This window comes from Phoxinus phoxinus (assembly GCF_949152265.1).
Source record: "Phoxinus phoxinus genome assembly, chromosome: 14".
In the NCBI taxonomy this organism is placed as follows: Eukaryota; Metazoa; Chordata; class Actinopteri; order Cypriniformes; family Leuciscidae; genus Phoxinus; species Phoxinus phoxinus.
In genome coordinates, this window is record NC_136889.1 from 27,398,574 (window position 1) to 27,417,438 (window position 18,865).

Here is an 18,865-nt window from a genome sequence, read left to right on the forward strand (position 1 = left end):
ACAGCCCCGAACCCTGAAGGATCTGGAGAAGGTCTGTATGGAGGACTGGGCCAAAATCCCTGCTGCAGTGTGTGCAAACCTGGTCAAGAACTACAGGAAACGTATGATCTCTGTAATTGCAAACAAAGATTTCTGTACCAAATATTAAGTTCTGCTTTTCTGATGTATCAAATACTTATGTCATGCAATAAAATGCTAATTAATTAAAAATCATACAATGTGATTTTCTGGATTTTTGTTTTAGATTCTGTCACTCACAGTTGAAGAGGACCTATGATAAAAAAAATAAAAAAATACAGACTTCTACCTGCTTGTTAAGTGGGAAAACCTGCAAAATCGGCAGTGTATCAAATACTTGTTCTCCCCACTGTACATAAAAAATGGGTAAAAATACAAAAACCACTAATGTTTAATACATATTTACTGGCAGGTAATGCACTGCCCCAACAAAACCCGACAAACGTGTCTGTTGCTGTTGGATGCCTATGTTGGTGCTGTATGAATTAGCTTTTAGTAGTGGGGAAGTCTTAAGGCCCATATACTACCCATAACGACATGCATCACTATTGAGAAAACATATGTGACCGATCACGGCAAGTAGGGACACAAGTCGGCAGCACAACTTTCGAGCAAAATGAGAAAGAAGCGTTTTTTTTTTTTCAAAATTGGTGATTTTCGCTTTTTTGCAGAATCTGTTTGTTGAGATCACAAAGAACCCTTTCCATGTTTTAGATAGCAGTATTTGTATATTTCAAAGCGTACATTTTGAGGTTGAAATCGGCTTGTTTTTCGGATATATAGCTTGCAGTAGGGGCGTGTCATTGTCTGTGTGTATTTCCATACTGGACAAGCTGGCTTTTGTTTCTTTTGTTATTGCCCCCGCCCTCCAAGGGAACAGCGTGGTAGGTCTGGGCGATATATATCGATATAAAAATATATTGATATATTTTTAAATGGGATATGCAATTAGACCATATCGCATATATCGATATAGTTAAAATTTGCGCTGTGATCCTTGCTACAAGCAAGCTGCTGCGTGCTTTTGAAGCAGTCTGCGTCTCAACAGCCCAGTGTACAACGCGACAAATACTCACATGTTTACGCAGAGGAACAGGACACTGCAGTTCTCAAAAGTTCATTATTTGCATGTGCATTAAAGCCTTGCTGGTTAAACATGTCATTCGCTGCTGATGCACTGTTCTAACATCCGCTTATCTGAGCGCAAACACCCGATGCGCACATGCACTAAAAGCCTGTCTAACAGCGCCTGGATACTAGACTAAGTTATCTTTCGAGTCTTTTTGAGCTAATACTGTCAAATACACTCAAGGTTTACATAAAGAAAGTTGGTTATGTCTAAACTGAAAGAGAAAATTGAGAGAAATCTGCATGTCATATTATGCGTACATATTAGACGCGTTGCTTTCAGGTCTTAAATAGACAGTAGCCCTAATTGTAAACATGCAGCCACTTGTCCTTAAAGGGATTGTTCACCCAAAAATAAACATTTTGTCATTCTTTTACTCACTCTAATGTTGTTCCAAACCTGTATTAATTTATTTCTTGTGCTGAACACAAAAGAAGATATTTTGAAGAATGTGGGTAACCAGACAGTTGCTGGTCCCCATTGACTTCCATAGGAAATAAATATAGAAGTCACTGGGGAACATCAACTGTTTGATTACCCACATTATTCCAAATAACTTCAACAGAAGAAAGAAACTTATTCAGGTTTAAAACAACTTGAGAGAGTAAATGATGATCCATAATTTAATGTTAATAAAACAACAAAACACAGAGGACACCCCACACTGCTCTTGACTGAGAACTTTAATAGTAACTTTAATAAGAATCAATGTATAATTTATACAGTGAAGTCCATATTTGGCTTTGACTTTGACTGAACATTTGCTCTCACTTTGCGGAAAAAATATCGGGATAAATATCATATATCGATATTCAGCCTAAATATATTGGGATATGACTTTTGGTCCATATCGCCCAGCCCTACAGCGTGGCTACTTATTATGCAGCGCTCTAGCTGGCTCTATCTGATATCAATAGAGTTGCCTATACAGTTTTATCGGTAGATGGTAAGAGACATTTATTTATATATTACCTGTTTGCAAACTTTTTTTTTGTTCTTTGATGGCACATTTTCCTGACCTTTTTGCTCCCCCTGTGCTTTACAGCTTTACAGGGGGGAGCTTAACAGGGCGAACGGCTTATCTAAATGAGAATGAGATGTAAATGAGCCCTATTGTCACTCCCAGCAGCAGAGATAGGTGAGAACTGCACAATCTTTAGAGGCCGTTTTCTCCACTTTTAACTTTTTTTGAGTGCCTACCTTCAAATGGCCACAACTTCTCCAAATATTATCATATTTCCATGTGTTACACGTCGTTGGGCAGCTTGGACACTTTCAGAATCTGTGAATAACTCAAATGCCCCAGAACCGACTTGTGTCCCTACTTTCCGTGATCGGTCACATATTTTGAGGTTGAAATTTAAATTTAGAATAAAGAGTCTGAGGGTGAGAGTGAGTTCCAGATCTTCGGTGCTTCTACACGGAATGACTTAGTTTAAAACTGAATTATCTACAGTACATTAAAATATTTGATTTTTAAAGGGGACCTGTCTCAAAACAAGCCGTTTGCAGAGTGTAGCTTTTTTAACCTCACAAATGATTAGGCCCCGCCCACCATTGCTGACAGACTCTATTAGCATAGACCCCACCCTGATGAGCTGTACACAGCCCGCCATGTTTATCTCCTCACCAGAGCATTTAACAGCAGCATTCAAGTAAGAAATGTATTCTTATTAAAGCTAAGTTATTCAATCAAGAGTAGCGAGTGATTTTCTGTTTTTCTTTTGTTGTTTGATTCATATTAACAGCATATAGCAATAGGCACTGTATATTACACTGCTTTCACTTTAATACACAATCTAATATACACATACAATTTATTTACTTGCTGTTTACGTTCACAGACATAACGACTATGTTTATGTGAACTTTGTGTGTTTTTGACAGTTTAAGCGCAGTAACACATGAAAAATAACTTTTAATAATCATGGGGACACACCGTCTGACATCAGCTTTCTGTGCACATGTTTTGGATGTGAGTGCTCAGAAAAAACATAAATCAGAAGTTTAGACTGATATGGCTTTAAAACACATGCAGATAATAAACTTTCATGATGATGAAGAACTGCAATGTCATGTGAATGTGACCACGATAAAGATGATAATCAAAACCAAACAGATGTTTTGTTAGTTTTTGGCAGAGTATCCGAGGCTCAAGCCCTCATCTGGGAAGCCTTCTTATTTGCATTTAAAGATATGTGCACAAAAACAAAATGTTTTTCCTTCCACTCATTTGGTCAAAATATTGACATATCAATGTATGCCTTAAAATCTAGCCATAATATTCCAATTCAGAGTAATCTACCGTTTCTATATTTTTACTTATTTTAATGGCATAATGCACACCTTGTCTAATAATATAAAATACTTGTAAAATACCAGTCATATATTTCATAATTTTATCTTCATTTACAAGTAAAAACTTACTGAGCAATGTTGTAAACCTTCTCTTTGCGTCACCTGGTGGGGATTTCGCGAACGATTGCCATATGTGAATGGGTTGTATTTAATGCAGCGGCCTCGCGGCGGCTGTATTTATAGGCTTTTTTGTTGACTAGTAGCTACTGTACCACCCATAGAAAAGAGATGGAATCTATAGGGGCAGAATGGAGTCCAGAGATATAAGACCAGAGTGAACTAGTCTGTTATGGGGAGAAGCAATACACTAAGATTGCGGGATACTTATCCAACTCATAATTTACATGTGTAGGAGCCCTGACAGAGAGCACCTTGGGGAACCAGCTAAGGAATTTCACCTGAACAGTGATTTTTTTTTTTTATATATAAATGAGGAATTTGTCAATTGGCCAATGTCCTCATCTCATATATGCAAGTATCTGTCAATGAACCTACATTCGCAACAATAACATTGTTGACAAGTTTGAGTGAGTAAGGGCAAAATGTACCATTTTTGGTTCGTTTCTTTTCTTCAAGCATTTAAAGATACAATATGTATTTTTTTCCGCCACTAGAGGTCGCTTAACCTCTTACAATAACAAAGTTTGAAATAAAAATTTCCTGCGGAATTATGGAACTTGTCGTCAAGCCGATGGATCTAATAATGTTTATGGATGAGTGAATACATTGATGTTTTTAACATGACTGTGGTATGAAGCAGGGAGCGATTGCTAATAAGAGACAGATCTCAGCACCACACGCGAGTCCCGCGGAATTTAAAGTAATGATGACATTTCATTTCTACCGCAGTCAAGTGCTGAATTAATACTTACACATGTCAGTTTATTTGACCAATGAAACTTGAGGTAACGCAGCACTGTTTCTCTCTGTCTAAACTATCATACTAAACTGCATTTGAGTGTGTTGAAAGCTATGTTATTCTATGTGTTAGTTTATTTTAATAACAAAACTCCACATGAAAAGACAGGAACATCTGACCCAAAACATTAACACGATTCACCACAAAACAACGACTAGCAAAGCACAAGAGAATCTGATGGCACTGAACGTGTCCTTGCTCCTAGTGGTGGATGAAATACACAAATCAAGTACTTGAGTAAAAGTATAACCTATTAAAATATTACTCCTGTAAAATATAAGTACTCTCAGCTTTACTTAATAAGTAAAAGTCCAAAAGTACTTGATTTTAATGTACTAAGGAACATATTGTTATGCAAAAATATTGTTTATATCATTTGAAACTATAACAGGGGGAAGATACATGGGCATTCATTTGCGTTATATTACCTACATTTGCCTACCCCATACAGATGGTGACACATGAATGAGGATGTGAACAAATGTCCACATTTAAACATTTCAATGGGTTTAAACAGCTTTTCCTTTTAGAGCAGATTTAGTTCACAAATAACTAGAAGTCATGACCTAAATATTTGATTTAATAAATACTCAAATTAATTTGAAACTTAATTTTTGTGACATCAGTTGCACGCACATTCAATCACTGACACTATCCCTGTTATTGGCTAATTTTTACCAGATAATTAATTGGATCAGTCTTATTCACAAATGAAACATTGAATTCAATTCAGCAGGTTCACTGGAAAGAATCAACTTGTTCACGGATCAGACATTACTCTCCAGACATCACTCAGGTAAAAATGCTATACCTGTTTGGTAAACTTTGGTTACTTCAGTTGTTTGAAAATTCAAATGTTTCTTATGAAACATAAATGAGACATTAGAAAAGTTATGTACTTTTTACGATCAAAAAGTAAACGCAAAAACAACTCCTCTCTGTGTACAGCAATAAAATTGATCTTGAAAATGTTGTTCAGATTAACCCCATGATCCCAAAGTTATAACTTTCTATATGAACTCTTCTCTATGAACATTTCTCATCCAGGGCATAACTTGCCAAGAGCAAATTGTTAAGAAAATGTATTTACATTCATTTATGCCTCCATTCTTACTGTACAGCACAACATGGTCTCGTACATGTCTTTTTTTATTTGACAAGAAATCTGGTTATCTTAAATTAAACAACTGCAATCACCATCGTGTTTTATCAGCTTTGAGCAATACAAATGTCCTCTGAGTTTATCTTCTGAGTATCTTTATAATCACCTTTCTGTTCAACTACTAGGTAGAAAATGAGCTCTATTCTGGTTTTACATTGGTCTGAGATAACATGAATCATCTTTAAAGAATTCCATGAACTTCGGGTGAATTGTTAGGGTCAGATAACCACTGCTAGTTGAGATCTCTGAGGAATGAGACCAGCTTATATATCTGGGCTTTCATCGAAGAACATTACTTTTCCTTCACTTGAGAGCCACAGCGGCTGGTATTTGTTACAGAGGACCCCCGTTTTATCTCCAGCTTGTTATAGTCATCTAAATCATTAGGGTGGTGTCAAAGGTGAGGCAGTACCATGGAGTCAACAGGCAGCTCTGTGTGATTGCTCCCCCTGAGAGCAACCGAGATGAGTCGGTCCTGCTCATTAAAAACATGACAAAGAACAAAGATATTTTGGAAAACTGCTGGAACAAATGACACAATGACCTGTTTCTTTTATGTGAAATATTATGTGTGGTGGATCAAATTTGAATATTATACTGACGAACATTGACATTGCATTTACAATTTTAATTTCAGGTTGTCTGGCTTCATGTTGCCATCACCCATTGTGAGTTCAGGGTCCATTTTGGCACTGTGGTTTACTACGGATTTCGCAGTGAGTGCCCAAGGATTTAAAGCAATCTATGAAGGTAGGAAACATTGTTTTTTTACCATAAGATCCTAAAATGATTCTTGCGTGTTAAACATGTCATTTTTTTGTTTGCCCCATTTGCTTAGTTCTGGTCTAGCCATATGCATGAGTGCCAACAGGATGGCAAACAGACGTGCTTAACCAGACTTTTGACTATCGGCATAGAAACCTGGTCCTTATAACAGCATATTCTGGACAAGAACCGCCCCCTTAGATAAGAATAGACATTTTGACCATTATGTAAAGCAACCAACCACAGTTATTTTTGTCTTTATGGGCCATTTAGGGGAGGGAATTATTTTGATATGTGAGTAGCTGTACATAAAACAGAAACATGTGTAGACCAGCAACTAGAGAATCGCTCAATGTATCAGCCCAATTTAGTTTCCAGCCAGAGTGACGCACACTGACTCCTACAACCTGCGTAAACCCAACGACTCCTATTGAAACAGCTATTTTCTGCTAGCTCTGTCTAGTTTTGTGTGCAATATGCATGAGGCGGTCATTGAACAGACTGGTCTGTGAGTGTGCCATCTGGGGCTGAGAATAAATAGCGCATGAATGTTTAAAAAAAAAAGTATTTGGCAGATTAGGTTGGATTGAAGTGTAGTGGTGCATTTAAACACTCTAAGGAGATGCTCTCTCTGGTTTAGTAAAATACTGTTTTTGTCCTGCAGCGTTTAATTTAGTTTGCGAGTCCTCTCTAGATTGATTGTAAGGCTCAGGGAAACTAGATTTACACACCCTGCAAACTCATCAATAAGTGTTTGAGATTAGTTTAGGGATTAAAAGAGGCACCCCAGACTCAAGTTGATGTAATTTCATTTGTCTTTGAAACCTAGAGCCATTTGTTTAATTTTAAGAGGAAATGGTAATAAATACTGTATATATATTCTGATCCAGAGCTTTCACCTCAACTTTACATGTTGGTGTTATACTGCATGTACAGCTGCAAAATGTGACTGCAGAAATAGTTTTAGGTAAAATGTGCTTAAAAAAAAAAAATGTCTGTCCTCATCTTTTTATCTTTGAGTTGATCCAAACCTTTATACTGTTGTTGTAAGGTTTCAGACAGAACAGTACATAGTGGCTAGTCAAACTTGCACAATAATACATTTTTATTTTTATTATTATTATTATTTTATTGTCCTTTAGTGTTTTACAAGGAAAATTGATTTTGGAACATGGAACATTTGAGGCTGAGTAAACATTGTCCTAATTGATATTTACATGTTTTCCATTTGTTTAAAAAAATAATAATAATCTTTAAAATAAATTTTGGTTTTAATAAAAAGTTGGTGCCTGGTGACCAGTATCTGTAGGTCGGCCATGCCAAATGAGTTCCTCAGATTTGCTCCAAAAGAACTGTATGTTCAAGGTAAATATACCTTTTATTTTTATTTTTATATGAGCTTTAAATTTCATTGCCAGGGTCACACTAGCTTCCGAGATTAATATTGTATGAGCCGTTCTTAGGGCACAAGTCATAAACTTGCGACTTGTGAGACCCTATGGTTATGAATGATGCAGAGTTAAGTCACTATTCTTATTGAGCTATCTATAAGAATATCTATTTTAATGCTTTATTTTCCGTTTAACCTCGCCATGAGCATGAACTATGGCAGTCATCATTCACATCGTAATTGCCTGAAGTCTCTTTAGGTGATAACTACTAGCAGCAGCTATGGAAGGCTGCACTAGCAACGTCTCGCGCATTTACTTCCATCTATTTTTTGGTGTCAGCTCTATGCCTGAAACGCGTCTATTTTTTGACCATATGGTCGTCACTGAGATGCTGCTGTGGGATGCTGATGTGTTGACAATGTGTGCTTTGTACGTGCTGTGTGACAGAGATGTTTCTTCCTGTGTAAGGAATTTTTCTCAGCTCCGCTCATGTCCACAAGTTTGTCTCAGGAACTCTCACCTGAGCTCACATATGCACCCCCCAGCTTTTTTGTATATATCCTACTGTTAACCCTACAAAGCCTACACAGTATCATATTTGATACGCAAAAATCTAAGACCTCTAAATTATCAACATGATAACATTTTTACTAAAGATTATACTATAGACATTTTTGAAAAACTAAAGACAGTCTACTTTTAGGGCCCTATTATTTACGCAGTGTATAAAACTCAGACTTAACAGACCAGTTAACGCAGAATGTCACAGAATTTGGTAAATGTGAATGAATAAATCAAAAGTAATGCTGTACACTTAATCAAATTTCAATATGGACCGGGATTATGGACAATGAATATTAAAGCACAAAAGACTGCTATTTAAATATGAAGTCTGCTTGTTGTGCGTGTCTCTGTGCGAATGAATGACACGGTTTGTTAAATGTACACATACTGAAAGTTTGAGTGACGCTCGTAGTGTTTCTGCCACTGAGGAAAACACACAAATATACAAAAACACCAGCAAATTAAGAAATCTTCATCAGTTTGATAACACAAGTGCTGCAAATAATCACAATGCAACCAAACACAGAAACACGCTGCACATAGCACAGACCACACTGCAAATGTTTCAAGAGGACCCCAGCAAGTGACGAACCTGGCTTGGATATGCGTATTGTTCAATGTCTACTCATCAGTGGTGTGGTTGATGACCTGAAAGGTGAGTTTTTTGCTTATTTTAATTTAACATCCTGATCATATGTGCGTTGTGAGTATTTGCAGAGCGTTTCTGTATTTGGTTGCGTTGTGAGTATTTGCAGCACATGTTGTCATACTGATGAAGATGTTTTCTTTATTTGATGGTGCTTTTTCTATTTGCTTGTGTTTTCTTCAGTTGCAGCACATTGAGCTCTCTCAGCCACCGTAGTTTTCATCATCTGCTGTCTACACTCCACACAAACTTCATCTCCAGAGCTGCTCTGAGATGAAACTTTACTCTCCCTTTACGAGAAAATCGTCATATCATACAAACACAGAAACTTTACTCTCACTCTACGAGAAAATCGTCATATCATACACACACAGAAACTTTACTCTCACTTTACGAGAAAATCGTCATATCATATAGCCTACACACAGAAACTCTAAGATCTTCACAACAATCCGTCAAAATAAAAGATAGGTTTAACTTGAAGAATTTGTTACAGAAATATATTATTATTGTATAGCAGAACGCAGAATCTTACACTTTTTTTTCTTCCATGTTTTATTGTAACTACACCTCTGCTTTGCAGCACTTTGTTTGAATTGTTTATACATTGTTACTTTTCTGTGTAAAGCTTCAATGAACAGCTCAAACCATTTGATTTTTCCAACTATTAGTTTAGCTGTCAGAATTTACAGGTTTAGTTGAAAAAAATGTGTTTGATGGTCCACATTACTGTGTTTAGTGTTGCTTTTAATTTATGTTGATCACCATATTTGCTGTCGTTTAGCCCACAATGTAATTGGTATTTGAAATGTGTGTAAAATAAGGTCTATGATTTCTTTCCATTTCCTTGGTTGTATGTGTATTACTTAAAGTTCAGTAAAGTCATCAACTTTAATAATTTTCAGTTGGTGTGTGAACTTTCCCTGTAATGCATGTGGAATGCGCCTCTCACCCCATTACAGCCCAATCCATCAGGTTAATGGTATTTTGTATAGGTGGTTTCTCTGGTGGCCAAATGTGCATAGTTTAATCTAACTGAATAACGTTTTTTGAACTTTTGGGGGTTTTGTAGCCACTATGCCTGGAAATCCATCATAAACTTTGCTTCTGATGTCCAGTATAAATTAGCATGGGGATAGCTTGCTAAGGCAGCAGAGTAGACATACTGTATTAGGATTCATGACATATCAGTAGCACTGCCTAGAGATGAGATGGGTCATAGTCACAATGCTTATGCTGCCAATATAATGAAGTAACAATGTGAAAATTGATATCATTGTCATGCACTTTGCAACTAAATTACTTGTCAGAATAATTATTACAATTATTGCAGCTAATTAATTGATTGATTGAACATTGATGTCTTATATTGCTGGTACTGCTGTGTTTATACTTGGTCAATGTAAAGCTTTCAATTTTGTGTGCTTGAATGAGATTAACAAATCAACAAGGATATTTTGAACTAGATTTCACTCTTCTTTTATTCTAACATTCATTCATGAAAGATGATGAAAGGTAGGGGTTTCCGATATCACAATAATATATTGTGAACGATTATGTCTTCACAATCTGCCTTCGAAGAGAGATTATAGTATCGTGCTACAGTGCATTCTATCAGTTGCAGTTTTTGCTCCCACATCCAAACATACCATACAACCTGAGGTACTTTCACATCACATGTTGAAACGCATCTATAGGCTTACGCTCTAGTGACACTGCAGTTCTTCGCCACCACGAACGTTTATTATTTGCATGAGTTTTAAAACCCCTTTACGTGCAAAGATTGCAGACGGCCCCAGATTATTGTTGTTCAACATTCACCTCACGTTAAAACATCACACTCTTACTTGATCTGGAGTATCATTAGAAATATTAAAGACTCCAGCTTTGATATTTGACCACTGTTTATGATAAAACTGGCTTGCAGTGACATCTATTTCTGGTCTGTTTGTGTGTAAATTTACGTTTTGAATCAACATTTTCCACTTCTGATGTAATTTCTAGCGAGAAATTACTACTGTAGTAATTAAATATTTTTTTAGTTCTCACCAAAGCTAGCTCTATTTAGCTGTTCATTAAAACCCTTACGCTGCCTCAGAAGTCTGTCCAAAATCAATTTCGTGAGGTACCTTCATGTGCAAACGCTGCCTACAGAGTCACTGCCAATAAGGCAGCGAGGCAACAAGTCAGCTGCATACAGTTTTCGGATGCAGCCAGGATCTCAGCACTCGCTCGTTCGGCTTACAGCTGTCAATCATTTTACAATCAACGTGATTATTATTATGATTAACATTATACATGCTAAGCAGGTGTAGCGATTAGCTGCATATAAAATGCTAACATAGTTCAACAGCATTATATGACTAAAATCCACATTAGATCACGATCGGAAGTTAATACAAACATTCAATGGGTTTTTTTTTAAAGTCAGTTTTGAGTAAAAGGGTCATATTAATCTTTTAAATTGCGTCATGTATCTTGATGCTAATTGTAAATCTAATGCACCTGTCGTGCCAGGAGCCATAATCTAATTTGTTAAAATAATTAACATAAAGTCCCAAGAATATGTATTTTTTTGTTGTTTTCTAGAAAGACTTCAGATAATAGGAGGATTACTGTATAGTGGGATGAAAGTGGTGTAGATGGGCAAGCCATATAAAAGCCAGAATAAAGGATATAATGGCTGAATACAAACACAATAACAATAAAATAATAATGAAGATTAAGTCTCTTTCATGGCAGAGGTGTGAAATGTTCATTGAGTGAGAACAATAGAACATGAAATGAGAAGTTCTCCTCGCCAGACATTAGACAGACTGCAAATGGGTGTTTAAAGGGCAAAACAATATTTTATTAGCATCTTATTAGCCTTCTCTAAAAAAAAAAAAAACTCATGACATGATCTTAGAAAATATTTAAGAAAATTCATAATTTTAGAGATATCATCCTCAGATTTGAAATAAAGCATGACCACACTTGTGGCTTGTGGTTATACATTGTTATACCGTACATCCACATAGTATTTGTATACATTTACATTTTAGTTTTTTATTAATAACATTCTGAGTCTTGAACTGTAAACTCTCAAGTGTTGGTTTTCTAAATATATGTTGGTAATATGTCTATTCAGAATGACTTATGAGCAGCAACCTTTTTATTTTGGGTATGTCATTTATTTTCCACTTGCCAAAATGGGGGAGTGTAGTAAGGGGTTAAAGCCTTGCCAGTAAAACGTTATTATTTGCACGCTGTTCTGACAAGCTTTTCTAAGCGTGTACACCCAATGCGCACGCACACTGAAAGTCTGTCATGTGTGTGAGTATTTAACTAAGTTCTCTTTTGCATCTTATTGTGCTTAAAGTACACACAAGCTTTACATCAATACAGCAACATACTGTATTGTATGAATGTAAACAGTTTGGATATGTGTCAGTATATTATGATATGTATGTGTAGCTATGTTAGAGCTGTGCATTAGGACTTAAAGGGGTCATGACATGGTTTTTTTTATTTTATTATTATGTTCCCTTAGGTGCAATTATAGTATTACTATAGTTTTTTTTACCAAAAACTTTTAAAATTTAGTGATTTATGACCTTTTCCCACCCTGTTTCTCATCCTCTGATTCAAACAGTCTGTTTTGGGGGTGTTTCCCCTTTAAGAGTTCAGTGTTAACGCCCACTGTTATGATTGGCTAACGTCAGTGCCTATGCATCAATATTAACGCCCCCAGCCAGAACGTTTGCGGATTCGGCGCAACTGTTTAATAGCGGGTGATGCATGCGAAGCGATGGCTCTGGCAATGATAAAACCTTATTATGTTTGAGCCAGAATCAGAGGAAAATGAACGATCACCACAACAACGAAGACTGGATCAGCCCGTGTCCACATGGAAAGTGAAACTATTTTGAATTAATAAAAAAAAATTAACCCGAGACACTTGAAAACGGATTATTGTTGCATAATTATCCAATAGCTTCATTTGCTAACAGTTTAACATTATTTAACTAATTCCAATGAAATGATAGGGTGTACCACGGACAAAAATGCATGCACAGACAGGCCATCTTAGAAGATGCAGCATTGATAAAGGCAACATTTTTAATTTTCTATCACATGTAGGCCTACTAGAAAGGCGACATATTTGCAAGATTCTCTTATACAAATGTGTTTATATTAGCCATGGTAAAAAGTAAGTTTGCGTCGTCGTTATTGAGCCCATAGTCGGCACGGACTTATCTTTGAGCAACCGTTTTCTGGCAAAGCCAAGCATCATATTGGGATTTTTTCCTCAAAACAGTCATCCTTAAATGTATAGAACAAACGCTTAAACTAACACTGCCGTGACTGGGACGTCCGCAAAAAAATAAAGTGCATCCATTTTTCCCTGACGACTGGATCTTTCAGCGTATTTAAAAAGTAGTTTAAAGTTTTAAATACATTACTTACAGTTTGCGTCGTCGTTGTTGAGCCCAGAATAGACGGCACGGACTTATCTTTGAGCAACAGTTTTCTGGCAAAGCTCAAAACAGTCATCCTTCAGAACAAACGCTTAAACTAACACTGCCGTGACTGACACGTCCGCAAAAAATAAAGTGCATCCATTTTTCCCTGACGACTGGATCTTTCGCAGCGTATTCAAAGATGTTGTTTGTCCACAGCCAGGAACAGCACATCTGCGGCGTCGTAATCTCCCTGTACACAGACCCACTCGCTGTCCGTCCACTGAACACTTGTGAGGCGCGCGGCGCGCGGGCGCGACAACGATACGAAATGAGCGTAGTTGTCTTGCGCTTAAAGCGTAGTTGTCTTGTGCTGGAGGCGGTCATTATGCAAACGCTGGTACGTCACTTCGTACCGTGACGTCACTTCTTACCATGGATCCAGAACGAGCTGTATTTAGAGCTTGATTAAATAAATTATTCGTTTATAATGGGGAGGACGTCTTAAGCTATGAAACTTGCAGGACGTTTTAATGGTACAAAGACCTCTTATATACCAAAAGATCAAGGCAAATTTGGTTTCTCATGTCATGACCCCTTTAAAGTGACAGCAGCCCAATACACCTATTGCTGTTGGTTATATTATTCAAACGACACAATACAAAGAGAACATCATCACTCACTGATTTTGACTGAATAACAGTAGCTTTAAGAATCAGTGTATTTAATTCATACAGTGAAGTCTATATAGTGTTATATTTTTACATTTGTTTATTACTTTTCGTGAATGCTAATGTTACAGTAAATACACCTACTGTAGCTGAAATATGAATGCACAGTCTATTTACATTTGTATATTATATTAGCATCTGTTATTATTTTTAATAACAAACATAAAATACTAATACGATTTGGTTGTCACCGTTTTTATAAAAGTTGAAAAAAAAAATCCTGCATTCTGCATATTTACGTCAAATTGCTACAACACATTCTCTTGACTCTCTTCCGTTCAGCCCTTTCTATTTGAACCAGAGTGTAACACAGTTGGAGAGGATAACATAGAAGATACTCAAAATGTACATGCAAATGTAGAAATTCGAGAGGCAAGGATGCGAGAGAGGGGGCAACATCGGTTGCGTCTGTGCTGCAACTGCTCATCTATGCCAAACGAGAGGAACAGTGTTTGTTGTAAAGAGCTCCACCTTCTGTCAGCAGCTGTTCAAGGTCATTTTTTATGGGGTCTACTAGAATACTGTACATTTACATAATTTAATGTGAAAACACTCATTATTTTTCTCATTTACATTGTTGCAGCACCTGTTTCCACCCTCTGTGTTACGATTATATCCGTTAGATCGCAACAAAATAAGGGAGACGCCACACACAACCACGGCGTAAACAATAAGATAAACATGAAATGTCAAGAAATCAGTGTAAATGTTAGTCAGCGTGTCAGCATGTGATTGTAAGTAGCAAGTACAAGTGACATCAGTCCAACAGAACATAAACACATAAACAACGAAAGTTCCAAATCAAAAACACCGTCATAGGGGGATATGGATCAAACGATAACTCTGATGCAGCTGTGGTGTCCCGTAACCCCCACATCCCATAAGCTCTGCGGTCGCCTCATGATCAAACACCGGCAGCAAGCAACTCTCCCCTTCATATCTGTTTGACGTTTGACCCAGTCACTTTTAAAGCTCCATGGTTTAATTCAGGTGTAGAGCCACATTCTTTCACCAAATCAACTGTAACTCAGGGACAAACACATGTGCTGCAACCAAATTTGCCTACTTTTACTACCCCCCTAAAAGTAGGCCTTGTACTCTTTTTGTGAAGTGTATAGCAGAAGAGTGGGCAAGCTTTGGGAATTGGGATATACTATTTCGTCATAACTGCGTCTTTAACCGACAGTTGCGTGCCCTCAATCATCTTGTTGTTATAGTTAGAATCTTCCACATTCAATTTAATGTCCTACCGTTTCGGGAAGCAATGTAGTAGCACATTGAACTGCCACACGTGGTTCTTTCATGCAGAGAACTCATTTGCACAATTATGCATTTAAAAGTTAATGACCAAAACGTATCTTTACAAAAGTTCACAATGCTGTTGCAAATATCTTTTTTATCAGGTTAGATACTGATAATTAATCACTCGGATCCCTTTATCTAAACCTTTCTACTTAACTTTCAGACTCACACATCCACCATGTTTGTTGTTTTTTTTAAACACTTTTTATCCTTATGTAGTTCTAATCGACTGTGCACAGATCTGCAGATCTGGATTCTAACCGGAAAAGAAGACCATCCGGGTATTTTTTAAATACTAATTTCAACATACTACGATTTGGGACACACTAATTAGAATTTCAAATTCTATTTAGGACGGATGGTATGTGAATTGGGACGCAGCAACTGCTACTCACTGAGACGTCACACTCTGTGTGAATGCTCTGTTTTAGTGTCGATTTCTTTAAAACCCACCTCTGTCTCGGTTTAATATTGAATTATTATTTATTTTATTTTAGTAAACCAATTAATCAGGCTTTTCCAGTTTAACTTTACATTAAAACAACTGGTTGCTTATTGCTTAATTTTAAAAGCGAGCATGAATTTAGCCAGAATATTTAGAATTATAGGCAAATATTATTGACAATTATTATATTGGTGCATAATACATTTCTACTGTATATTTTTGCTGTATATTTATTTCAATTGTACAATGAGTCACCATCAACTGCATTTTTTTTGTAGTTTGTTAGTTTGTCAGCGGGTGATTTAACTCAGTCAGCAAGTCTGCAACAGTTGAACGTTCAAGGCCACAAGCTAATGAATTACAAATACTCAGAAATCAATGGTGTCTTGCAGACCTTCAACTTATTGTGTGAGCATTTATATTTTAAAATATGCAGCACTATTTCATCGACACCCCCATGCATTGTCGTTCAGATCATGCCATCCATATATATCCCGCAGGTTTCCCAGCAGCCTTTAGAGTGGAGCTTATGGGCCATTACACCCAACTAATTGTAATCTATCTGCCTGCAGTGTTGAGTGCCACAGCAGTATACTGAATGAATGTTGTACCCCTCAGCAATATTCACTCTATTATTGCTGGATTCAGGATGGCAATATTTGCTCATTTAATCAACAGCGCCACACTGCAGTTAAGGTTACAGGGTATTTCCTGTGTCACAGTTTGGAAAGAAACAACTCTTTAGATTTAAATCATTTAATTATGGACAAAGTAACTAGCCATTTGATGTTTTGGACATCATAGTGCTTTTAAGAGGAAAATTATGTATCATATTCATATAGGTTATATTCATATTGCGGTATAGTGCAGTTTCATATAAAACAGGAGATGATAACACAGTCATATGCAGGAATATGCATCTTAAGCCCGATTTTTATCCAAAATAAATATGCTGAAACATCATTATCTTCAAAAACGTCAAAAAATTTATCATATATTAAGATGTTTTTTTTGCAAAGAATAGCCCATTACTTGATTTTTTAAAAACAAATTTGCCAAGGTGGTAAGAAAAAAATAAACACACCGCGTCATCTACGTCAGGCGACTGTAAATGCGCAAAATAGTTTCCATTGCAGTTTTGCGAAATATTTTATATTTTTTCGAATTGCCTGAAAAAGCACCTCATGTGAGCGTAAAAACTTTTTTGCGATAAATGGGATTTTTTGCTAAATTGACGTGTTTCCATTGAGCGTATTTTCAATTTTCAATTTCAATTTGCGCAATTTGAAGGGTAATGGAAACGCAGCTATTAGCTTTTATATCTGAGTGTAGAACGAAACTTTTGAGTCACACGCAGACCACAAAACTCGCTCCACACCGTTTAGCTTGAGTAGCCTAGTCATAATAATTAATAATAATAATTCGTTACTTTTATATAACGCTTTTTCTGAGACCTCAAAGTGCTTTACATAGAAGCGGGGAATCTCCTCAACCACCAGCAATGTGCAGCATCCACTTGGATGATGCGACGGCAGCCATATTGCGCCAGAACGCCCACCACACACCAGCTTACTGGTGGAGAGGAGACAGTGATGAAGCCAATAAGTATATGGGGATAATTAGGAGGCCATGATGGACAGAGGCCAAGGGGCATATTTTGGCCAGGATGCCGGGGTTACACCCCTACTCTTTTACGAAGGACATCCTGGGATTTTTAATGACCACAGAGTCAGGACCTCGGTTTAACGTCTCATCCGAAGGACGGATGTGAGAAAATACTACTGTGCATCACGGTAGTATCATTCTGAAAATACTTTGGCATTCGTCTGTATTTTGAGGCTTAAACATCACAAATATACCACACAACCCTTGTCTTTTCCATTTTTTTACATTGTGCCTTGCATTGCTCCCTTTGACTGCAGAAGGGAGTGTTTATATTGAAACCACAAAGCTAAACTAGATCGTCTTTACTGAGTCTCAATTTATCTGTTAACATTTCTTTACAAAGTATTCTCCTTTTTCAGCAGTCTCCTTTATCTGCTCATATATGGCTCTTTTAATGTTTTATTCTCTGGATAAAATCCAGCATTATTTGCTGTGGATGTTATAGCGGCTGAGTAATTGCATCTTATATTTAAGACTCTAAAATAAAATCTCATCAAAGCTTTATTGAAAAGATTCAAAGAAATGACAGCTACCTCTGATAAGAGCCTATAAGGGAAGGCTTCGGTTGGAGACCGCTCTAAAAGATATGAATCAATTAATTTCCCCACTCACAGCCAAATCCTGAGATAGTAACCAGTCTGTCAAATGTGATGAGACATCTGACCAACATTTAATCAACCTTGCAAAAGTAGAGAGTAATTTAAAATCAGGACAAGTGGAAAGATTGGATTACACTCAGGGCCATCCCTTGCTTATCAGAGCACTGGTATCTTCTGTCTGGACACTACTATATTCATTCACTGGCTTTTTTAATGCTCATTTCAAACGTCTGCTCTGGTCAGTAAGCCATCTGTTGAGTGGACAAGCTACAGTAGGTTAAAAGCTACTTATTTGGTTGATGCTTATTTCATTTGTCTCATCAATACATGCAGTTTTCAGAGTGGGCAAGAAGTAAGGCTATCTCCTATAAGTCTTTTCACATGCAATACGATACTAGCAATGGAATCTGACATTCAGAGAAATATTTACCAGAACCGGAATAACCTTCTGAGAAAACATCTGAAATCGTTCTACAGTATCTGTAGTAATGAATATTATAGAATATAGAATTTGAGTGCTGTCTGACAGACTGCCGTAGAACACTCACATGCATACATCTGTGCATGCTGTCATACATTTCGCTGTAAAGTGGTCAAAATGGCATCTTGACATCTTTTTGAAGATTGAAAACAGATGGGACAAAGAAATCTGATGTCAAATTACGGAGTCTGTGCATTGGATCTTTCTGTGTAAATGCAGTCTAACAGACTCGTCGCATCTATTATGTC

General features: G+C 36.9%; 1 protein-coding gene across 1 annotated transcript in view; it reads left to right on the top strand.

Annotated features, from left to right (window-relative positions):
* LOC307010858 (CUB and sushi domain-containing protein 1) overlaps nt 1–18,865 on the top strand; it is a 605,591-nt gene that overhangs the window by 231,308 nt on the left and 355,418 nt on the right. Inside the window, exon 3 of the mRNA XM_079635929.1 lies at nt 6,224–6,336. Within this exon, the coding sequence (XP_079492055.1) occupies nt 6,224–6,336 (113 nt within the window). The remainder of the gene's footprint in view (nt 1–6,223; nt 6,337–18,865) is intronic.